This window comes from Bombus flavifrons, chromosome 9 (assembly GCF_040668555.2).
Source record: "Bombus flavifrons isolate JBK064 chromosome 9, iyBomFlav1_principal, whole genome shotgun sequence".
NCBI lineage: Eukaryota > Metazoa > Arthropoda > Insecta > Hymenoptera > Apidae > Bombus > Bombus flavifrons.
Genome location: NC_138450.1, coordinates 1,780,859 through 1,806,053, shown reverse-complemented (window position 1 = coordinate 1,806,053; position 25,195 = coordinate 1,780,859). Strand labels below are relative to the sequence as shown.

Here is a 25,195-nt window from a genome sequence, read left to right as displayed (position 1 = left end):
ATAGTTCGCAAAATGTCCACTTAATATTGTACATTTGAGATTGAAAACGATGTATATACATACTTTCTTGTCATTCCTTTTCATTGAAGTGGAGAAAGTGGACAAATCGGATAGTAATATTGGTAAATGTTGTAGATGTCAGACGATGATAAAATGTCGCTAACTACTGCCGTTAGCGATGACGACGATGGTGAAAGTGTCATAAATTCTCCATATCGAGGAAAACAGACTGGTACCGCTGCAGCTTCGTTCAATTGCACGGGAGCAGTTCGAAAAGCTGGGTAAGCGGAAAGAAGAGTTTTGTAATAGAGAAACATACATTAAGTTTCTAACGTAAATTTAACACAAATATCAAATTGCAGATTTTTAAGCGTGAAAAAATGGCTGTTACGAAAGAAGCACCAAATCGAGCTGGCGAGGAAGAGGGGTTGGAAAGGTTATTGGGTTTGCTTAAAGGGAACTACCCTTCTCTTCTATCCTTGCGATTCGCAAGAAAGTAGAGCCATGGAGGCAGCACCAAAACACTTGATTATAGTCGATGGTGCAATAATGCAACCAATTCCGGAACATCCAAAACGGGATTACATATTTTGCTTGAGCACCGCATTCGGCGATGCTTATTTATTCCAGGTAAGCGCGTATTGCGAAACCATTACGAATTATCGTGTCATACGCTGGATAATACAGTTTCTATCGATATATATTGCTCGATTATCAATCGTAAGTCCTTTCTTACTTTTATATACTAGGCACCATGTCAAGTGGAACTCGAAAACTGGGTGAACAGCATACATTCAGCATGTGCCGCTGCGTTTGCACGCCATCGTGGTAAAACCGGAACCCTTCATTTATTGCAAGAAGAAATATTTCGCTTAGAGAAAGCGATAGAATCGGTAAGCGGACCGGATATAGCTATGTATTACTTTGCTTTAATTTATGCTCCTTCTGACCACCAAGCGGAAGAGTTGGGGAAAATCGTTTAAACGTCTCTATCGTCTTTTCTTTAGGATCATAAACTAAAACACATGGCGGATCTTCAGCAGTCTGTTGTATCCGATGTAGAAACAAAACAGCAGATTAATAATCAAATTGTTCAATGGGAAGAAAATTTGGAGCGACTTCATTGTGAGCAATTCCGACTAAGATGCTATATGGCGAGTTTACAGAGTGGCGAATTACCAAACCCAAAGGTTTGTATACCTCGCCTCTATCTGTATTTTGACTTAAGCATAATACAATTCTAACAAGTGTAATGACTAAATGAAATTTTCGACTATGATACGCAAATAGTCTGTAAAACATCCTTGTGTGTTACGTTAACGTGCATAATTTATACTCATTATAGACCGTATAGAGAATCGGAAACTTGTATCGACCACCGTGAACCGCAAATAGAATCTTGTAAAACTTCAACGAGCCAGTTTCCGCTAGATTAGTAGGGGCAGCCGATAATTCCGATACGAGAATCACCTCGATTCAAATCTTTTATTTTCTCCGCAGAGTTTATTGACGCACGTATCTCGTGCTACGAAGCAAACATTAAACAAATTAGGAGTCTTTACCGTATCGTCGTTTCATGCTTTTATTTGCGCACGAAGTCCTTCGTTGCTGAATAATCTATTAGCAGGACGAGGAGCTACCAAGAGAAGACCACCGTTACTATCGAGATCCAATAGTGGATCAAGTAGGAGATCCCTTCAAATATCGTCTAGAGATGATGAGAAAACCGTGAAGGTGTATGTGCCGGAAAATCAGGTAAGCGACCCTAATTATTGTTTGTGATATTATATTTAAAAGTATACCAATCTATCTATGAATGTTCGTAATTGAAATAGTTAGAAAGAATATAAAATTGTAACGGTAACTTTATACAATTGACATCATCAAAATGAAGATAATTTCTTTCATATTTATCTACATTTCTATTTTCAGCTGGTATCCGTCTTTGTGCGTGATGCTATGACAGTAGAGGAATTCCTTGCGAGTGCTTGCAACAGGAAAAACCTTAATCCGATGGAACATTTCGTTCGCGTAAAGAAACGACGCGACATGGAAGATCATAATTATTTTGTACCCCATAGAACGGACATGATAGAAACTTATGTAAGTATTAATGTCGTGTTATATGTTATGAATTAAACCGTTTACTTATTTGTCGATATTTCTTTGGTCTAATTGAACTGACGTAATTATTTTCTAGTAATTTATTATACATATAATATAAATATTCTTACTGCAAAATTCTCTATCGAGAAGTTTGATTTCGAACATCTTTATTTATATGAAAGGCTATCCCTTTGTTTTATTGTTACTAGAAATAAAGTACTATCTGCTTTATAATAATGACTAATTATTAATTACTAATTGCGAGGCTATTGTAAACGAAGAATAAATGAAGTAATTACATATTTATAGCATATCTAAGTAAATATACATATATTTCAGTTGCACACTCATGAAATTGTTGAAGTTTGCGCAAAAATCTTATATCAAGTAGAGCTACAGAGGAATACTCTTGAACAAATGTGGGGCTTTTCGGTGGAAGCAGAATTAATTGAGAATTCTGATCGGCAGGATGAATTGTGTTGTTACGTTAGCAGGGTTGAAGATAAGAGCGTCGCAATGCAAAATGGTAAGTAAAACGATGCACGCATTTTTCAAACTGATTATCATTGTGAGTTATGTTACAACTGTTATAAATCAAGATTTCTACTAGTATAAACACGATATGGAAATTAAATCAATCAACTATTTATTTTTATTCGTTTAGCATAATAAACACGTATACTCGTAAACTCGAACTTAATATATCATTCTTCAGAGAAAAATTCGATAAAATTGCACGTTCGCATCGTTTTCCATAAAATTGCTTGATGTAATATAAATAGGAGATCAGTCAGGCAAGCTCAAGATTCTCTTCCCATCCCTCTTTGATCTAATTTAAGAATGAAGGTGAGATACATGTGGAAACACAAAGTCGGGTGACCTTAATCAGATTTTTTTTTGTCTGCATCTGCAGAATATCTTGTAGAGAGTGACATTGAAAAACATCGATTTTTTGTATTGTACTCATTACTCCATTAACTGAGCAAATACAGATTTACATTCTTTAACGAAGCAAGGCATGCATAATATACATATTTATATGATATATAAATGATATAAAATAATATATATATATTATTAAATAATATATATATATATATATATATATGTAATGTCGGGGTAATTCAGGTGATCGATTTTGAGGTCTGAAAATCGAGTTTATTGTGAAAATACTTAAATGAAATACAGGAGTAAACAACAATTAATACTAATCGATAACAGTAAACAATAAATAACAAGTTCTGTGCAATGTCTACCTGAAAATCGCTAATCGATTTTCAATGTCCTGAGCTACCGATCTTTCTCCGTCAATCTTCAATGTTTTAAATAATTATTCTTTCTTCTGTGATCTTGTCTATCTCTGGTGTTGCTCTCTATCCGTCCGTTTGGGAAATGAATGTCTCTCAAAATGGCTGTCCGTAAAACAAAGAAAGTCACTCTGTCCGTGAAACAAAGAAAGTCGTGCTGTCCGTGACAAAGAAAGTCCCTATTACACTTGAACTCTAGGGAGTTTACATATATATAATATAAATAATATAAAATCATGTTTTAAACATTATAAGTTATGCAGCGCATTTTAATTTTTGTGTATTTTTCAAAAGTAACAATGATAATATGTATTCTTTTTTAATCAATGCAAATAGTGAAGATAATTAAAAATTACACATGTTCCTTTGGACTTCAAATTAAAGCAATTTCTAACGTGATACTTTTTTATTTTGACATTTTTCAGGAATCATTAAAGGAGACGAGATCATGGTAATTAACGGTGCAATAGTAAGCGATTTAGACATGATGTACTTGGAAAGTGTGTTGCAAGAAGAAGTTGGTCTATGTATGATGATGAGATCTTCGCGAACTGAACCACCAGATCTTACAGGCATAATGAGAGTCACCGATGACATAATCGAGAGTTTGGTTTGCCCGCCACCACCTTCTGATCCACCGGTTATAAGCGAAGAAATGATTTCCGGTTTAATCGTTCCAGCCCCCGGATGGAGTAAGGATTTTCGTCTACTTCAACAGTTTATTTTCCACTTTTCGTTCAACATTATTCCATATTTTCTTCAGTCCCTTTCTTCTATTACCCCTCTCTCGCTTCTTGTAATAACTTTTCTGAAAAAAAATATTTAGGATATACAACATTATTTTATTTTAATTTTTATTCCTACTGTATGCATTTTCGTACTATAACGGTAACGTAACAGTAACAGTAGCAGTAGCAGTAGCAGTAGCAGTAGCAGTAGCAGTAGCAGTAGCAGTAGCAGTAGCAGTAGCAGTAGCAGTAGCAGTAGCAGTAGAGTAGCAGTAGAAGTAGCATTAGTAGTAGCGGTAGTGGTAGCAGTAGCAGTATCATAATAGCAATTCTTTCGTTTCTTAATAAAGAGATTTTTAGTTAATTTTATCCATACTAGAAAGCGTCGAATTATTGTTACAAAATATACAGTATTTATCTAATAATTTAATAAAATAAAATTAACAAATAAATTATTATTACAAATATATAATCTGTGCATACTCATATGTATATGTCGGTGAATGTAGGCAAAGAAAGTATCGCACAGGAGTGTACGTCAGCAGCTCACATGGAAAATGGCAAACAAACATCTCGCACAAATTCATTCGAAATAGAAAACTTATTGAAAACCGCCGAACAAGTAACTGGTATCTGTCGATCACCTGGTGAAACAAGAAAATCTAGTCCCACTGGAAGTGTTGTTAGTTCTCATTCTCAAGCTATGACGCCGAGTCGGCAATTAAGCGATGCTGAGAAATTGAAGAAAGTTATTCTAGAATTAATTGAAACTGAACGTACTTATGTGAAGGTGCGTTTGATCACAACTTATTGTGAAATTGTATTTATGTGACGCTTTACTTTGCTGCGATCCTCAAACTTTTATATTTCAATCTCGTTCCCACGTTGACAAACAACAAGATCTATGAAAATGTTTCGCATAAAATTCAAGCAAAGAATCATGCATGCCAATAAAAATTTAGTCATATTTTTCTAAACTTGAGGTATTTTATAACATTAGAAAAATACAATCGACTCGAAAATGACCAGAAGAATGCAGCAGGGTTAAAATCGAATCTCAATCTCAATCTTAGAAGATTTGCACTCTACATTATGTAAACATATGATACATACGTATATATAATATACATACATTGTCGCGTAAAATATTTATAACTAAAATAGGTATTACATTACATGAACAAGTGAAATACTTTTTCAGAACTTAAATAATTTGCTGGAGAACTACTTAGAACCCCTTAAACGCGAAACATTCTTATCGAATGCAGAGATAAACGCATTGTTTGGGAACATACAAGAGATTGTTACATTTCAACGACAATTTCTACAAAATCTTGATCATGCGATCGAGATGGAAGCTGATTTCAATAATTTCGACCATCCTAGTCAATTTAAGGTATGCAATATTGATGATCTGCAATAAGAAGGTTACACCTTTGCTATCTATTGTATTTATTTTATCGAATATTTGTATATATGGGTATACGTGTATTCCTCTTTACCATACATACGTACAAGTATACACATTTACATACGTATGAACAATAACGTAAAAGAAGTACGAAGTAAAAGATTTATATGTATTTGTATTGTACAATATGCGAATTATTTATATTTTTTCAAAGGGTGTCCTGTTTTCTATTGGAAGTGCCTTCTTATATTACGTAAATCATTTCAAGTTGTACAGTTCGTTTTGTGCTAGCCACTCAAAAGCACAAAAGGTTTTACATCCAAGTGAGTAAAATTCCGATTTCCTTGTTTATTAAAATCTATCTATACTTTATCTATCTATATTAAGAAAATGAAGAAAAAAATGCTTTAAATGAACTTTTCTTTATTTTCTTTTATTAGATGAAGGAAACCAAGCTTTACAAGAGTTCCTGCAAGCGCGCAATCCAAGGCAGCAACACTCGTCGACTTTAGAATCATACTTGATAAAACCTATTCAACGAATACTGAAATATCCGTTGTTGTTACAACAGCTTCGAAACCTAACTGACGAACGAAGTGAAGAGCACCAGCATTTGATTGGTAAACGAGAAAATTATTATAAATGTTTGTCTCTACATAAATATATACATAAACTTGTTAAATTAATATTAATTGTTTATCACGAGTACAGAAGCCTTAAAAGGAATGGAGAAAGTGGCAGAACACATCAATGAAATGCAAAGGATTCACGAAGAATACGGAGCTATCTTTGATCACTTGTTCAGGCAACATCAAAAGTCTTGCAAACAGGTAAACAAAACATAATAAACTTTCAAAGGCATTCCACTTCCAGATTTTATATTCTATATTTTGCATTTTATGCGTATCTTGCAATGATGCTATCTCGCCAGCCGATCGACTTAAGTCCAGGAGATCTTTTATATTATGGAGGGGTCGAATGGCTCAATATTTCCGACTTTCTTGGTAAAATCAAGAAAGGGCTGGAACTGCACGCAATGTGTTTTGTGTTTAAGTCTGCTGTCGTATTCTTGTGTAAAGAAAGGTTGAGACAAAAGAAGAAGCTTATGGTAATTTTTTTATTTTCTTCTTTCATCTTAAAAATAACATAAAAATTTATTTATATGTATACTTATATACAATATATATATCTGGACACATATCATAAATTTAATAATATTTTGATCAGGGGGTATCCACTAAAGCGAATTCCAGTGAGGTAGAAATAATTCGCTATCAAGTATTAATTCCTGTAACGGAAGTACAAGTTAGAGCTAGTTCCGCCAAAGATATGGAATCTCATTTCCTGTGGGAATTGATCCACTTAAGAAGTCAATTACAGAGAAGATCGGAGAAAGTATACGTGCTTTCTAACAGGTATCGTCTAACGGTATTTCTTCTTGAATTAAAAGTTTTAAAACATACACGCTTTGCCCTGAACCACCGCATCATCCGACGAATTTATCTGCATTAATTTGTCGCTACACATCATTGTCAGGTACATTTTATATATGTATGTATATATAAAAGTATGGTATATACTTTTTATTGTATATACGTGTGATGTATCATATGCTATACTACTTAACAAACATTTTCATATTACGTTACGGGCGCAGTCAGCAGGGTGTGCGTAATCGGCCTTGCCCGAGGAATGTCAGTATTATACACTGCTGACTGGTAAAATCCGAAGAAAAAGTTGAATAGCGAACGACGAACCATTAATTGTGTTAATAAGATTAACACAAAAACAACTTAGCGCGACGCTGCCCACATAGATTTGTTAATATCCACATATTTTATTTCAAACCTGGCAAAGTTCGCAAAAAGATAATAATCCCATCAAACTGCCCATCAAATGGTGGGTAAATGGTCGATTTTACTCGTATCATATTGGTCCATGTTCGGAATTCGAGTATTTTTTAGGCGACGGTATGTAATGCTGACATTGGTTGGGTAAAGCCGACTTTTGTATACCCTACCAGCTAACGATTTCTAGAGCGATTAGAATCGAAATTGTACGTAATATGTGTAACATTTATACATATATTACCTTTATGTATTTCCTTAGCACAACAGAATTCAGAAATGCATTTTTGAGGACGATACGTCAAATTATTCGAGAATCGGTTCGAAATATGAGTATACCATCGACGAAACAGAACTTGAGCCAACCACCGATTACCATTTCGCCACGAATGTCAACTGGACATGTTGAAAAGTTTGAGAAACAGTCGGCAAGCCAGGGACAAAATGGCAGTAACAGTAGCGCCGTAACTACCGGTACGCTATCGAAAAAAACGGTTAAACCGCAAATATTGCCAACTTCCCATAACGTAAAACGAAAATATAGCCAATCGAAGCAAACGGTAGAGCATGAAAGCTCCGAAGATAAAGATACCGAGGAGCCAACAGGCGCAATCAATCAACAGCAAACAACATTTCGCTCCCGAAGCAAGACTATCAGCGATACATCCGGTGAGATTTGTTTGTTATGACACGAATATAATTAATTTTTTCTCACGCGAATGGAGGATTCTGAGGAACGTTATTTTTAACGCACAGGAGAGGTGAAAGTCGAGATGGATTCAGGAACAAAATCCGAAGGAGAAGAAGATTCGCAAGCTTTTTTAGGTGAGAAGAAGGCGAATTTGGGCCGCACACCGAATCATTTGACTTTGAGCACCACTTCGACAATTTCAGCAGGAAGTACGGGTAGTCAGGCGAGACTGATCCAATCTTCTCATCAACCGGAAAATTATCAGCCGATCGCAGTCAAGGAACTTGGTAAGAAGTTCATATTCAATCGAATAAGCATTCTTATCTTAAACGAGAGGTCTCTCATTACGTTATATGGTCTATTATATTGTACTTGTATACATGTATGTGTATACTATTTTATGTATGTATTATTATATATCTGTATTGAATATTACCTGTTGAAGGTTCGCCGATTTGGAAACCACGGGAATTACCCTCGCTAGGAGAGTCTACGACGTTGCCACGTAAGGGTAAGTCGGCCAGCGAGTTTGGGGATATAAGCTCATCTCATAGCGCCTCCCGAAAGTCTCTGATAGAAATCAATAATTGTGCTCAACAATCTAACTGTAATAACCACGTTTAAATTAAATAGATGTTAACTGATTGACGAACCATCGAGTTAAGTTTAAAAACCGTGCAACAAAATAAACCAAATAACTACTCAATTACCGTGTAAACTGTAAAAACTAGCGCTCGCTTGCCGCCCACGCGGAATACTTAATTAAACTTTAACGCTACGCGTTTCCCTCCTGCACATCTCCTTCTTCTCGTTTCGTCTTCCAAACGCGCTACGCGTTATAAAACGTCGTTGGTGCTACTCCTCTGTACAACGAACGATATTCAATTGTTTGACAGGAGAGAATCTTAAAGAAGGGAGAGAACTTTGCTTTTAATGGGAAACAAGCTTTCCCACGAAACAAACGGTGAACGTTTCGGTACGTGTCTAATGCGCAACTGGTAACAATTCCAGCGGAAATCGTACTTGGACTCTTTTCTCCGTTCTTTTGTCAACTATCTTTCAATCTTTCACCTATTATCGATTAAAGACGCGATATTGCTATTCGCTGCTATCATCATATTGTAATCAAAATCAAACATTAATTGTATTAAAAAATACAAATATCACGCATACACTGACATGTACATACGTAAATAAGTAAGTACATACATACATACTTGTGCGCGCACACACGCATACATGCACGCACGCATATATGTAGACTGCATAGATATACGTTATTCAACCAACAATATTAACAGGCAGTAAACGATTTTAACGAATACCGCAAGACACTCTCTCTCTCTTTATCTATTATTACTACTATTACTGCTACTGCTAGTATCATTGTTACTACTATTACAACTACTACCACTTACTCTTATTACTACTGCTGCTACTGCTGCCGTTGCTACCACACTACTTCTGCAATTATTGTTGCTGCTGGCTCTTCTGTTGCTGTTGCTGTTGCTGTTGCTGGTGCTGTTGCTGGTGCTGCTACTACTACTGCATGCTCGTACTACTACTGCATCGTACAATGAAGTAATTCTTTTTTAAAATATTTGGGTGGAAATTAGCGATTAATTTTTAACCACTTTTAGGTTAAACGTAACTATTTTAACCAATGTAAATGTAACTATTTTCATGTTTTTTTCTGCGTGGACGGCAATGCGATACAACGTAATAAACTCTGTATATAATGTAATATTGACGCGATCAATATTGTCATTCTTTCGTTATAGGGAATTTTATTTTTAATGTTACTTAAACTTTATTTTTAATGCTACTTAAACTAAATTAGGATATTCGACGCTAAAAATATAAGGATGAATTTGTGAATTTGTTGATTTCTGGATTTGTAGGTTTGCAGGTTATTAGCTTAGTGAATGACAAAGAGCGTAACGATACGCGCAATGGTATCGGATTGATACCATTAAAGAAAATCATTACGGTAACATATATGCGTTTAAACTTTAAATGTACCACTAATATAATACAGTTCGCAATCAGTGAAACAAGTGTCTGCGTGAATACCGTCGAAACATCGATATATAAATATCACAAAAAGTAACGATATTTGACGCGTAACGCCCTGTTATTGAATACTAATATAAGTTAACATGATATCGAGGGATAAATACTTGTAAATTAGAAAACAGAAAGTATATCTATATCTACATATATATATATATTCAGAGTAATTCTCTTGCTAGTTAACTCGAAGGAAACGTTGCTTCACCGCAGTGATAACGCCGTGTCGGTATATGTGATCTGTCACATTCATCACTAAAAGTCAATATCGGCACTGTGTTAGTGCAGAGATGGCTATGTGTTGTATATATGTAAAATGAAAATGAGAGTAAATGATCCATGGAGTGATTAGCGACGCTGCTTTTGAGTCGGCTAGCGAAAAAATCACCCTGTACATATACGCGTATGCAGTGGCGTGCAAAAATATTCGGTCATCATTTAGAACAGAATAACTTCTTTAAAATCAGTTCAAACGAGTTGACTTTTTTTGAAAAGTTAGTAGAATTAGCTTATTACATGATGTGTAAAAAAGATTTTGAAAAACTTACAATGGAATCACGAAGAAAATAGTAAAGATCACTTTTTACAATTTTTTTATTTCACTAAGCAATGAAACCCTAAACACTATCTCTTATAAATTTATGTCGCTTATACTAAATATGCTAAAAATTTCATCGAATTCAGTTGATGCAGAAATAAGTGACAGACATCGAAAAACGTAAGAATCTTTAGATTTATTACGGTTATAGGCCGAAATTCGTGGAAAACTGCGATTTTCACCATTTTTAATCGTTCCTAACTCATAGGAACGTTAACCAATTTCGATCAAATTTTTTATAACTGACATAAATGTGCAAAACATACTTTTCAAATTTCCATTATAGACTTAGATAAAAAAAGGGTTATAAAAGAACAATCTTTACTATTTTTTTCGCATTTCCGATCAATTGCAATTTCGTCAAAATTTTGTTTACACGACATTTAGTAAACTAAGCTTTCTAACTTTTCAAAAAGACATAAGTCGTTTGGTCCAATTAAAAAAATTTTTGTTTTGTTTTGTTTTACAAGGTGGCCGCACACCATTTTTGCACGTCACTGTATATACATATATATACATATATATATACGTATGTGCGTGCGTGAACGTATGTGCGCTCGTGGGTGTGTGTATATAAATAAAATATATGTATACAGGATGGGAGTAAATGGTTGTTCATAAATCTAAGGATATCTATATCAAACGAAGCGAATCGTATATACATAAGTAAGAACTTACTTACGTCTATGCACTCACTGATAGATCCTATACTTTTCTTCTATATTTTTCTTTTTTATTTTGAAAAGAAAAAAGGAGTTGCCGTGAAATAGTATAAATCGATAACGATAGAGGTAAAGTAATACATTGGGCAATTAAAATATATCCCTAAATTTTTGAACACTACTTGGAATCATCCTATATATACATGTACGTGTACACATGTTATCTATATGAATGACACGCATATATGGATGCATAATCAAAATACGATATATTTTCTTTTAAACATTTCATAGGGATACCATCAATGGTATAAATCGTTTGTGTCGGACAAGACAACTATTAGATTTATTATGCTAATTTCTTGTTGAAACAAATAATGAAACGAAAAATTTAACGTAAGGTTTATTTCATTTCATTTCATTTCACCTTGTTTCAATTCGTGTTTCGTTTCCACTTCATTTTGTTTTATTTCGCACTAATTTCATGAATAATAGTAAATAGTTCGATGCGTTACGAAATGTGAATTTGAAGCACATATCAACCAACGACAGCCCATATGTCCAACAAATTATTCTTGTATTTCTTTCCTTCGCCAAAATGCCAGCATATTCGTTAGTCGTGTCTTCCAATTAATCTTTTTCATGTTCGACACTACCGATTTAAATATGAATCCCTTGTGTAAGAAATTTCAAATTTCCGATCATCCAGTATACTTAATCTAACAAACTGGATATACCGAAGAAACGAAACAACAATGTAGCGAGATATACTTCGCGCGACATTCATTTAAAAAAGAATGAGAAAAGAGCACATAAGAAATTTAAATTCGATCAATCAATTGGTCGTTCTATTTGATCGGCAACTATTCCATCATTAGTTTTACTATCTTGTTGCATACACGGATATGTTTATCGTGCAGCAGTTATGTACAATGGAAAAGCTTGGACTTTGTTTTAAATCCTCCTCGCACGCATTTGTATTAACAAATTTATTCAATAATTATCTTTACGAAAAGCAAAAATCACACATGCTATTAATACATTTATCAGATTCTGTAATTTCGTAGAATTACATTACAAATGATAGGTCACCACGCTGTTGATCATGTTTACTAAAAAGTATGTCAGTGTGTGTGTGCGTGTGTCGGTAATGCATCCTGCTTGTTTTATCGCGTTTCGTGAATATTTTTACAAAAGCAACTTGTATCAAAGAATTTGTTAAAGTTTAATTTATAAATTTATTTAAACATCTTTCTATATCAGCGGCTCGAAATTAAAATGCTAGTATTTAATTCAGTACACAAATAGAGACATTAAAGTTCGACTATGAGTTTCAGTCAAAAAATATTTTGAAAGGTATTTCATGTTAGCTTTCACTCTATTTCGAGGGATTTTACAGAGAAACGATTAAAATGTATAAAAGTTAATGGAAGGAATGTAATATTCTGGGCGGGGGGGAGGGGGGGGTATGAATATACGAATACATCTGCATATTACTACCGAAACTTGGAAATCTATGTCAAGTATCTTTGAAAGATCATGGTTGAAAATCGTCTTTTACTCTCCGCTTCCGCTTGAAGTTTGCGTATGTTCACTTGGAACATGTAGGAAAAATGACACACGCGGGCAATAAAAAAACGTATTGAATGAGCATTGTATACTGTTGAATATTGTACATAACGAAAGAATAAACCAAATAAGACCAAATACGACAAATTATAGGAAACAAATAAAAAGGAGTAGAAGAAGAGTAGCAAGAAAGGAAAGAAAATGAAGAGAAAGAAAGAAAATGAGAAATAATTTGAAAAATGAAAAATTGTCAACCAACCAAAAATAAAATAAGACTACAAACTGAAATCACAGAAAAGCGATAGATGTACATTTCACACCGATTTATAGAATTTGAAAGCTTGATCGTAGCTGTACGATAAAATTCTTTACACTTTTTATAATTATCATTATGCTATAAAACCACGTGCTCTTTTTTTTCTCATTCAACATCCATACATACGTGCACACTTTGCAACATATGCACACACTTACATAGTAATCGCATAATCGCACACGTGCGCATATACACACAATACGTACGTACATAATAAGTTATTGATTAATATTTCACGATGGAGAAGAAATAACAAAATATCTACTTAACGATTATTATAGATATAATGCGTGCGGATTTAAGATCTACAGATTTTCCGTTGCTCGAGTTATTGCATTGTCTACTACTACTACTACTACTACTAGTACTACTACTACTACTACTACTACTACTACTACTACCACTATATTCTCTTCCCCCTCCTCCTCCTTCTCCTACTACTACTACTACTATTACTACTACCACTACTACTACTATTACCACTACTACTACTGTTACATTATTACACTATCACACTGCTACACTATACTACTATTACTACTACTACTACTACTACTATTACTGCTGCTACTACTGTTGCTACTCCTACTACTACTTCTATTATTACTCCTACTTCTCCCCTTCCTCTTACTACTACTACTATTACTATTACTACTACTGCTGCTTCTGCTATTACTACTGCTACTACTACTACCGCTACTACTGCAATTGCTGCTACTACTGCTGCTACTGCTGCTACTACTACTACATACACACAACATATTAAAATATGTAACAACACACAAATTTTATTATATAAATTTTACCGAGATACGTCTCCGAACAAAAGTTGGTATTTCCTTTTTTCTCGATCTGCATGACATCCTGTTTATCCTACACAATGAGATTCCTTCTTTAAATTGTAATTCATTTGGAATTAACATGGATACAGAATGAGTTAGAATCGTGATAGGAGTAATTGGTCCAATAATAAATATTACTTTCTCGTCATTTTTGAGAGTATTAAATCGGTTTGTTATATATGAAATACTGTATCAATCAAACATAAAAACCTAGTGATAAGGTTTTTAGCGTTTAATATTCCATTCAGTAAATCGTATTACGCCTACATACATACATTCATATTTATATGACAATCAATGGAAATCTTAGATTAATTATTTTTTCTGTTTCAAAAGAAGGAAAACTGGTACAACGAAAAATGAGAATTATAATTATTATAATCACGTTAACAGTATTAATAAAGAAAAGTATCGATAATATTGTTAATAATAAGAATGAGAAGAAATGGAAAATTTGAAGAGCGATAAAGCGAAAAAATAATTAAGATCAAAGTATTTTGTGTGTTTAGCTTGTGAGAAATTAGGCCGTTGGTGCGCGATAAGGGATCCTAAAAATGTTAGGAGTATCGTAAAGTTCCTGAAGATTGAATAAACACGCAACGCAGGCAATGAGAAAAATGGCAAATGGTCGCAACACTATAGCTCGGAGACGTATCTTGGTACATAGTTGGCCTAGTAACAAGTTTCATATTTTTCGCCCCAATCAAAGTGAATCGTCAAGTACTTATCATCTATTATACTATATTATTGACATTATCCAGAAATTTTATTGAAATAAACTTTATCGATACCGTTGAACATAATGTACTTAAATTGTGACGACGACAATTTCGATATTGTTACGGGCACTGAGTATACAGAGTGAAAGGAGAAAACAAAATATGAGGGAGAAGAGACAGGATGCGAGAAAAAGGGAAAAGTAAGTAAATGAGTGAGTGAATGAATAAAAGTGAAGACGGTAAACGTGGTTCCGTGATGTATGTACGTTTGATTGTATGTATGTGTGTATGTATATGGAGGAATGAGAGAAGAAAGTTGGAAAAATGAGAGAAGAAGGAAGTGGGAAGCAAAAAATAAACGGACATCAGCCTTTGAATGGATGTGAATCCGAATATTTGAAATGAGAGAGATCGATAGAATTATTATTGTATAATTATATAAACGGAAATATAAGAGATACAAATATGAATAGGAATACGAATATAAATGTGAATATGAATATGAATATGAATACGAATATGAACTTGAACATGAACATCAATATGAACATGAACATTAATATGAATATGAATATGAATATGAATATGAATATGAATATGAATATGAATATAAATATGAATATGAATATGAATATGAATATGAATATGAATATGAATATGAATATGAATATGAATACGAATATGAATATGAATATGAATATTAATATGAATACAAAACAAATTGGAACAGGGTGGGCCGGTCGTGTTAAAATAAAACAAGTATAGAATACAATGACGATATAACGAATCTTTCTACGTATATTATTTCCCTATCATTAATACATATGCACACTTGTGTGATGAATCAGAAATTGAGAAACCTTGTACCTTACGTATAAATACGCAAAGGCAGTGCAAACATGTTGTTTATGTTTTGTGTAATTATACATTAGTAATGAACATTATATAATTATGATAATTCCTGTATTTATTGTTATTGTTCCTCGGTTACACGGAAATGTTCAATAATGATCCATTTGTACAATCATTAAGTTATTAAAATATGATTATTCAGTATCAAAGATGCGTATCTTTTCTACCTCCTTTTCTACTCCATTCATCGTTCTTACATATTACTCTTTCTTTTATTACGATTCTATCTGATTTTATTATATATACATACATACAAGAGTAAAATTTAAAAATAATATTGTAGAATAAGAATGATTCGGTAACTGTGACAAAGTACATAACACAGGTGTATTATTATCTCCAATTAAAACTAGATAGAACGCAGGTGTTCACAACTTGACAATGAGGCCAGGTACGGATTAAGTGTCTTCACGAGGGAATTCCCATTTTTTAAGTACCTGAAAATAATTGTCTAAGTTGAAACAAAAATTTGAAAATGCTTTGAAAAAAGTTTTGTAACGGTAGCTTGTTTTATAAGTTTTAAATTTTATTAATAAGCTACTTCATATAGTTTCTTCTTTCTTCTATCAAGTATATATACTTGATAAATTTTCAATTTTGATTTTCTCTGAAACGGAGCGTTATATGAAAATATTTTACTCTATAGTTTCCTCTTGTTTCTTCATAAGGAATTATTCGACCAAACGCTGTATATACAATATATTTATATTACTTATATTATTCTTATAAAAACTTTTGTAAAAATGAAAAAGTTACAAAAGAAACTGAATTTTATAAAAATATTTCAATATGATTTATTGCAAAATAAGTCTTATTTTATATTTATGAAAATTTATTTCATTTCAACACACCTCTCCCTTTCTCATTTTTGTATGAAGAATCACCGTTAAGTCATTCTCCAGACGTACCAGGCCTGAAAAACTTTAAACCGACCCTGCACGAACCGATCATTATCAATGATTTATTGAGTATATCGATATTAATCTACGATATACTCTGCTCCGATAAGTTTTTATATTTCCATTACTGCTTACGAGAAGTTTAATTTCATTGTAAATGTTTATCTCTTTCTAACATCTCCTTTATTAATGTATTCAATCACACGATAAGATGTTCGATAAATTCGATATGAAGACGAAAAGTCAGTATTGGTTTAAGGTATTCCAGGCTGAATCTTCGATCGAGTAACTAAACAAACAATTCATAGGTGACATTAATGATAAAATAGTTATCGAATCATTTGTTGGTAGTGATTGTGAAGGAAGGAAATTAAGAGGTATCGAAGAAGAAAAGAACCAAACTCTGTGAAGTTAACATAATCTAAGGGTGAAATCCGAAATTCACGCTTGAGTTTTGAATTATTCGCAATATGAGTCGAAACAATATGAGAATATTTGTTTTACTACTATTCTGTTATATGTTACAATTAACGCAATGCACAGATAAATACCACTGTGTATGGTACGGAAAGTGTGGTACCCGAGAAAATTTGCAGCTTGCGTGTGCGGCAAACAATACTGCAAAACCAATCAATAACTCATCAGCCTCAGAACTTCTCCGCGGAAAATGTCCACAATATTTCGAAAATACAGGTATTAGTTTCATTTTCATTTTCATTTTCACTTTGAACATTACTTGTATCTTTACTTATTGCTTATTCGTTTCTCATGCATCAGGTCTTGTACATATATATATATATTTAAATATGTAGTTACGTGTAAATGTTTTAGATTCGAATGAACCAGAATTATGTTGCGACTCTGATAATATTGAAACGTTGGTTACACAGCTGTCTATGGCCGAAACCATCTTTGGCCGATGTCCAACTTGCATAAAAAATGTATATAAGTTACTATGCGATTTAAGTTGTAGTCCTGAACAAAGTAGATTTCTCAATGTCACGAAAACAAATAAAACTTCAGAAGGCAAAGAATACGTCGAAGAATTGGAAGTGAGTGAATCAGACGCGCTTTAATATCATTCTATGACATAACAAATTCGTTAAATGTAAAAAATTTAATGTCTCTCGAAAAATCTATTCTATTTATTCTTCAATCTTTCGCATGAATAAATAAATTATATCCATTTTCAATCGTTTTAGGTTTATATTGATGAAAAATACATGAACGATACCTATGATTCCTGTAAGAATGTCGTGTATCCAGCATCTGGAAATTTAGCTATGGATCTCGCTTGTGGAATTCACGATGCTAGTAGATGCAATGCAAAATTGTAAGCAATTATAAAATGTAAACCATCCTACCGTAACTTTATATGAAGCAATAGATATTTACGTAAATTTACGAAAGTTATCTATTTACATACTTATATCAAAATTTCAAAAAAGTATAATTGTAGATGGTACGAGTTTCAAGGTGATCCGGTTGCAAATGGTTTTATAGCCTTTCGAATGACTTTTATCACGGATAAGCCATATTGGAGTGAACCTACGAAGACATGTGACGAACAGTATGATGTGAGTCCAAAGACGAATACACATTGAAATGATTCATATTGTGATTCACATGTGTATCAAATGATACACATTGAATACCCATACCAAGAGTAGACCAATACACATATAATTAAATACATACATATGTCTATGTTTTAATGAGTACATAAACTGTTACTATAACTATAAAAAATGATTTATATTTGCGTTCTTTTTTGACAGGGTTTATCGGCATGTAGTTGCGTTGACTGTCCAACATCCTGTCCTCTCATCAAATTAGACGAAAGCGATAATGTTCCCTTTATTCTTTTTGGAATGAATGCCTATGGTATCATAACAGCAATTGTAATCATTTTAATCTCCTTATTAATCACACTTGTATATCAATTAGTACAGAGAATATTCCGTTCAGGTATTTGCAATATTTAATATAAGTAGCTTGCATAAGTGCTTATACGTACTTGTATGCTATGTACATTGTAAATACATATGTACATAGCGTTAGATCAAACGTGATGCACAATTTATTAGACATTTGCGGCCATGTAAAAAGAACATGTTTTGAACCAAATTTATTAGTATCTAGCGTACAACAAATGACCATGATAAAAATGTTGAAAACATTCTTTTCATAAGTGTTTTTTTAAATAAGGGCTTTACGATATCTAACAATCGCCAACGAATAATATTGAAAAATCATTCTGCACATTTCACGATAGGTATATGTCGTACTATGTAGTACAAGTACATATATAGGCACTTATGTGCATTAGTGAATATAAGCGAATTTATATCTGTTCTATATCTGTTTGATATGTAGAGTAAGAGTATCAAACCATTCCAGAGAAAACATCCGACGATGAAATGGAAGAAGAAATGGAAGATGAAGACGAAAAAAAATGGAATATTTGTAGAAGATTTCATAAAATATTTCATGTGGCTTTCATTGCAAGATATCATAAAATATTTCATGTGGCTTTCACTGCTTGGGGCAAAGGTACGTTTTTCTAATTACTTTATCCATTTATGTATTTATATAATTACAATACGTGTATTGTATTGGATATTAATCAAAGTACTCTATTATTAATCATAGTACTGAATTACGTTTATCACTATACGTTTATACATATATCTTTATATATTATATATATTCATATATCGTTAGTGACTATCCTGTTATCTTTACTGATGTGAATAATACGATTACACTAACTATACTTATGTTCGATAGCATTCGCAAAATATCCATTCATCACGTTAGTCATCTTTTCGTACGTAATATTGGGATTAAGTTACGGAATAACGTATCTTTCTATAACAAGTAACCCGATAGAAATTTGGGCAGCACCTACTAGCAGAGCTAGACTTGAGAAAGATTACTTCGATTCTCATTTTCAACCGTTCTACAGAACTGAGCAGATTTACATTAAATCCGTGGGCCTTGGTAAGGTAAAGTTGTTCAGTTATCCGAAATTTCAAACATAAACGTAATAGGCATGTTAAGTATTCGAATACGTAAGCGTATGTTTCAAACTATATTCAGATAATCCACAACACAACAAATGGTAATCTTGAATTTGGTCCTGTGTTCAACAAGGAGTTTTTGCTCGCTGTATATGATCTCCAACAGAAAATATTGCAAGTAAGATAAGTGATAAAAAAAAATGTAGAATGGAAAGAAAAAATACATATAATATGAACGAGACTGCGTTGATATTGAAATTTTCAGCTTGGACAAAACGACGGAGAAGGTTTGGAACATATCTGTTATGCTCCTGTTCAGAGCGAATTTTTTGGCCCTGTTACTTTAAATCTTTGTACAGTGCAAAGTGTATGGGGGTATTTTCAAAATAATCTCACTTTGTTTAATAAGACAGATACATCGGATTTGTATGAAGTAAATTATTTGGATCAATTGTACAAGTGTGCTCAGTAAGTAAGGACTACTTATTGTACCTTGCTATTATTATTGCCACTTTCTTTTATCATATCTCTTTTGAAGAAATCCATACAATCCTGAATGTCTGGCACCATACAAGGGGCCGGTTTTACCCGCGCTAGCCTTTGGAGGATTTCTTCGTGAGGACGAATTCAACTACGATGCGACAGATTACATCAAGTCGACCGGATTGATTTTATCGTTTCTTGTAAAAAACTCACTAAACAAAACTGTACTTGATGCAACTCGCAAGTGGGAACAGCGGTAAAATTGATTCGCAATAACAGGATTGACACTTTTCTATCGAAATATTCAATCATTCGACTTAATCTTTTAGATTCATTGACTTTATGAAAGAATGGGATGTCAAAAAGAGACCAGAATTTATGGATGTCGCCTATACTACGGAGAAATCAATCGAGGATGAATTAGAGCGATCGTCGAAAGCAGAAGCAGTAACAGTAATATTCAGTTACGTGTTGATGTTTCTTTACGTAGCTTTTGCCTTAAGCGAAATCAAATGTTCCGTTAAAAAGTATTTTGTAAGTTTTTCTTTTTGATATATATGTAGTTAATTATCACGTTCGTCTACGTCCATATTTTCGCATTCATTCTCCTTTTTCATGTTTCTGTCGTTTTAGGCAAACAGTAAAATAATACTAAGTATCGGTGGAGTTATCACCGTAATAGCGTCAGTAGCTTCTTCCCTTGGTATATTTGGCTATATCGGAGTACCCACGACACTACTCACGATCGAGGTAAATGAGTGGATATAAAGGAAATCGCAAATAACAGAATAATCGCTTTTTTCATCTACAATACATGGACGTTTCCTGTACAATACATAAATACTTATGTATTAGAAATATATATACATATATTATCTATATAAACAGGTAATTCCGTTTCTGGTACTAGCTGTGGGCGTAGATAATATTTTTATTTTGATTAATACGCATCAAAGAAATCCAAGACGTAGCGGAGAATCGGTGCCTGATCATATCGGCAGAATCATGGCCGAAGTTGGACCATCAATGTTACTCACTAGTACGTCAGAATGCTTCTGCTTCCTGATCGGTTAGTATCGATATTCTCGACGTTTAACGTTTATTCTTTATCAAACATTTAACTATTATTCTTACACTGAACATTTTCATTTGCAGGGACATTATCGACAATGCCTGCGGTAAATACTTTTGCACTCTATGCATCTGTGTCTATCTTGATCAATTTTTTGCTGCAAATAACTGCGTTTGTTAGCCTTTTATCGTTGGACGAGCAACGATTCGAGGTAAATGATATTATATCTACATACATACGTACATACATACATATATACTTATTAAACTAATTTTTTAATTCTTTAATACTCTAGAATAATTTTTTGGATGTATTATGTTGCATAAAAACGAAAAAAGAGAATTTTATAGTCGGGGAAAACTTCAGTTTCGTACATACGATCTTCAAACGTTTTTACACACCTTTTCTTATGAAAACACCGATCAGAATAATCGTATTAATCATATTCATCGGAATACTAGTTACACACGTCATAGTATTGCCAGATATTAGTATCGGATTGGATCAAAAACTTTCGATGCCTGCAGATTCTTATGTTTTAAAATACTTTCAGGTAATGTCTTTATTGTATGGATTATATGTACCGTTATGCGATAATTTAATAGTAATGATAACTGTGTTGAAAATGGTGGTGATAGTGACCTCGTATACCATAACGCGACTGAATATTCGGAATTTTTCAGTTTATGGAAGACCTTTTATCAATGGGCCCACCTGTTTATTTCGTGGTAACTCCTGGACTTGATTACAGTAGGAGAATGGTACAAAATATAATTTGTGGTGGTCAAGGATGTAATAGCGATTCTCTATACACGCAACTTTATTCGGCTGCTAAGCAACCGCAAACGTTTGTATAATGCAATTCCATTGCATTCGAATTGCTCTTAATGATATGTATCCTCCACTCGAAACCTTGCTAATAGGATTATTCGTTATTCAATCGTAGATCGTATTTGTCAAAAGCAGCTTCATCTTGGATAGACGATTATATGGATTGGTCACAAATTATCAACTGCTGCAAATACTTTCAAAATAATCAATCCTTTTGTCCACACACAGACTGTAATTATCACAAAATTTCATATTTTTACGAACCGGTCATTATTTTATTATAACCAACATTTCTATTATAGATTCGTGTGAGGAGTGCGATATTTATATCGACGCGGACCATCGACCAGATCCGTACAGTTTCCGAAAATATATATCCTACTTTATACAAGATATTCCAGACCCAAGCTGCGCAAAATCTGGTCGTGCTGCATACTTTGATGTAAAATTATTTCTATATCTTTCTTCCCTGCGCCTCCTGCTTCTTCTCCTCTTACATCTACAATTACATCTGATTTCTTATGTTCTACTAACATTCTAGCATCATTATTTACATATTTGTAGGCAATAAATTATCATACAGACGAATACGGTTTAACGGATGTTAAGGATAGTTATTTTATGGGATATCATACCCCGTTAAAAAAGTCATCTGATTGGTACGAAGCATTGAGATCTACTAGAACTATCGCGGACAATATTACAACTATGATAAATAGTAAATATCTAACCAACGAGAAGATAACTATATTTCCATACAGGTTTGTCTCTTTCATTTTTATTTACTTTTATAGATTTTAAACTCAAATGCACCACTTTCTCAAAATCGAATTTTTATAAATTTCCCAAATTATATAAGTATATACATATGTACCTACACAAATATCATCATTATACCATTATACCATTGTTATCGTTACCGTTATTGTTAATGAAAAATTGTACGTATGAAAAATTTGATAAATTATTTCTTACAGCATATTCTATGTCTATTACGAGCAGTATCTCACAATCTGGAAAGAAACGCTATCGTCATTGGGTTTCTCTCTTTGTGTCATCTTCGTAGTGACTCTGATCCTAACAGAATTGTCGTTATTTTCGGCGATAATAGTAATAGTGACAGTATTCATGATCATCGTAAATATAGGCGGTCTTATGTATTGGTGGCATATTCAATTAAACGCAGTTTCTCTCGTCAATTTAGTAGTGGTATGATAACAAAATGGCACACATATAATTGTATACTAACAACGAATCACACGAATCTATACTATTTATGTATATGTACATATTTGAATAATGTATAACAGAGCGTTGAAATCCGTAGAAATCTTATGAAGATCGACTATGATCACAGAGGGCAAATACGTAAAAATAATTAAATATGTATATACATAGATTGTGACAAGTACATATACATATTTGTATATTTCGCTCTTCACATGTTTTATTCGATATAACACACATCCATTGTAACCAAAGCCTAAAGACACATAGCAGCAATGAAAACCTATATTCGATTAAATTTCAACTTCTTACAGGCCGCTGGTATATCTGTAGAATTTTGCAGTCATATCATACATTCGTATTTAAAATCTACGAAGAAAACAAAAATTGATCGTGCATCTGACGCACTTAACAACATGGGAAGCTCGGTATGTATAAATACTCTTTGTCTATCAATATTTTAATTAATATGTTTTCTTTCGTTTTGTTCCGTTGCAGGTATTCTCGGGAATCACATTAACGAAAATCGTAGGTATCATTATACTGGCGTTTTCGAAAACTCAAATCTTCCAAATATTTTTCTTTCGAATGTATTTGAGTATAGTAGTTTTTGGTGCTGCGCACGGTCTAATATTTTTACCGGTGCTACTAAGTTTCATAGGTAGGGGAAATAAAGTTGCACATCGTACAACTCTTTTAAAACTATATCGTATACATTTTGTATTATAAAATACATAAAGTAGTTGAATATACATAACTGTAATGCCGATACATTATTTTTGTGAGTATATAACAATTATGAATCAATTTTAGGTCCATCAGGAACGTTAACAAAGGTAGCAGAGAATGAAAACAAAAATGGAAAATATATAACCAATATCACATTCAAAAAATACTAACAACGTGTAAAATGTACAAGGGGTTTTCGTCCATGAATTATTATTACATTTTAAAAGCGCGAAAACAAATTAATTTTCTACTTAGTTTTGAAACACATTAAAATCATATATACAATAGAATATATATTAAATTATTATTTCTAAAAATATATTTCTATCGAATAAAAATAATTAATAATATCACATATCTCCCTAAATATTAGAGAAGCTGTACATATTACATCTCAACATCGAATCATTTTAATCTCCATGGAAGAAAACCCGGTCATGTACTTCAAATTATTGAATATCGAACAGAAGATTAAACAGAAAAAATAAAATAATTTTCATTCTTTGGCCATCGTTTGCCGATAACATTTTTTAAATTTCTATGTGTAATGTCTTATTTTAGATATTTTTAGTTATATATAATGTTTGCATCTCATTATGTGTTTATATTTTACGTTATTAAGAAATGGTGTTTTTTTTATAAATTTGAAACAATCAATAATTATAATGTATAAAAAATGTGATATCAAAAGTTTTATTTAAAATTTTATAACAATTTCATATTAAATTTTATTTATTTCTCAAAATCAAGTATTTTATTTAGTGAGAAGTACAAGTTACGTTTCAAGATAGAGAAAGATGAAGAAAGTGATTCTTTTCTTTCATCGAGTCTCTTTCTCCTAACACCCTTCTCCATGCTCCAGTGTCTAGAACTGCATACTTAGGTCAGACCACGTGGATCAGACTCTGTCCAATCAAGGATTTTCCCGCTAGTTCCACTTCAATGGTACTCGAATCATAGTGATGCTTTCATTCCGCCATTGTACCCGAAATGCACGTGTATTGTATAATATATGTACAAAGTCCAAGTTAAGAAAATGATTGCCAAAGTACAATTTATAACTTTTTTTGTAGTTAAAACACGAGTCGATTAATTATAAGATTAAGTACATTTTTCAGAAAATAAAAACTATTAATGTATAAATATTATCCTT

At 32.9% G+C, this 25,195-nt stretch overlaps 3 protein-coding genes across 14 annotated transcripts in view; 2 read left to right on the top strand and 1 right to left on the bottom strand.

The window, feature by feature from the left end:
* The window catches only part of sif (guanine nucleotide exchange factor still life), a 32,791-nt gene extending 16,864 nt beyond the window's left edge, over positions 1-15,927 (top strand). For 9 of the 12 annotated variants that reach the window (XM_069120023.1, XM_069120025.1, XM_069120024.1 and 6 more), the window contains 18 exons: positions 136-281; positions 363-630; positions 750-893; positions 1,008-1,190; positions 1,501-1,755; positions 1,933-2,103; positions 2,446-2,632; positions 3,839-4,105; positions 4,651-4,931; positions 5,343-5,537; positions 5,767-5,875; positions 5,993-6,172; positions 6,264-6,382; positions 6,484-6,660; positions 6,780-6,967; positions 7,662-8,068; positions 8,156-8,377; positions 8,536-15,927. In XM_069120023.1, the coding sequence (XP_068976124.1) occupies positions 136-281; positions 363-630; positions 750-893; positions 1,008-1,190; positions 1,501-1,755; positions 1,933-2,103; positions 2,446-2,632; positions 3,839-4,105; positions 4,651-4,931; positions 5,343-5,537; positions 5,767-5,875; positions 5,993-6,172; positions 6,264-6,382; positions 6,484-6,660; positions 6,780-6,967; positions 7,662-8,068; positions 8,156-8,377; positions 8,536-8,714 (3,678 nt within the window). In that variant the 3' untranslated portion in view covers positions 8,715-15,927. Of the gene's footprint in view, positions 1-135; positions 282-362; positions 631-749; positions 894-1,007; positions 1,191-1,500; positions 1,756-1,932; positions 2,104-2,445; positions 2,633-3,838; positions 4,106-4,650; positions 4,932-5,342; positions 5,538-5,766; positions 5,876-5,992; positions 6,173-6,263; positions 6,383-6,483; positions 6,661-6,779; positions 7,089-7,661; positions 8,069-8,155; positions 8,378-8,535 lie in introns of those variants that run through there. The other 3 variants (XM_069120027.1, XM_069120026.1, XM_069120028.1) reach the window with 3 other exon arrangements.
* LOC138183233 (uncharacterized) lies at positions 9,437-14,066 on the bottom strand. Its single transcript, XM_069119903.1, has 3 exons — positions 13,868-14,066; positions 13,596-13,796; positions 9,437-9,654 (listed from the first exon to the last, which is right to left on the bottom strand). Exons 1-3 carry the CDS (start codon positions 14,064-14,066, stop codon positions 9,437-9,439), a joined length of 618 nt encoding a protein of 205 aa, XP_068976004.1.
* A 1,017-nt stretch (positions 15,928-16,944) lies between the features above and the next one.
* Positions 16,945-24,717, top strand: LOC138183325 (NPC intracellular cholesterol transporter 1 homolog 1b). Its single transcript, XM_069120055.1, is given in 23 exon segments — positions 16,945-17,370; positions 17,509-17,729; positions 17,880-18,010; positions 18,137-18,254; positions 18,456-18,667; positions 19,187-19,230; positions 19,468-19,685; positions 19,780-19,878; positions 19,966-20,168; positions 20,239-20,439; positions 20,513-20,717; positions 20,817-20,933; positions 21,072-21,252; positions 21,339-21,466; positions 21,551-21,808; positions 21,939-22,102; positions 22,202-22,317; positions 22,389-22,528; positions 22,651-22,847; positions 23,064-23,295; positions 23,628-23,741; positions 23,812-23,974; positions 24,127-24,717. Coding segments are annotated over 23 exon segments (3,771 nt in total). The 5' UTR covers positions 16,945-17,147; the 3' UTR covers positions 24,213-24,717.
* The last annotated feature ends 478 nt before the right edge of the window (positions 24,718-25,195 follow it).

Bases quoted from the DNA above. Each gene is read 5' to 3' on its own strand.
- LOC138183233 (XM_069119903.1), bottom strand. From the start codon at position 14,066: ATGTTGTGTGTATGTAGTAGTAGTAGCAGCAGTAGCAGCAGTAGTAGC. The intron at 13,797-13,867 runs GTAATAGTAGTA...ATAATGTAACAG, and splicing joins TAGCAACAGTAGTAGCAGCA to TAGTAGTAGTGGTAATAGTA. The intron at 9,655-13,595 runs GCATTATATCTA...TGTACGATGCAG, and splicing joins TGTAGATCTTAAATCCGCAC to TAGTAGTACGAGCATGCAGT.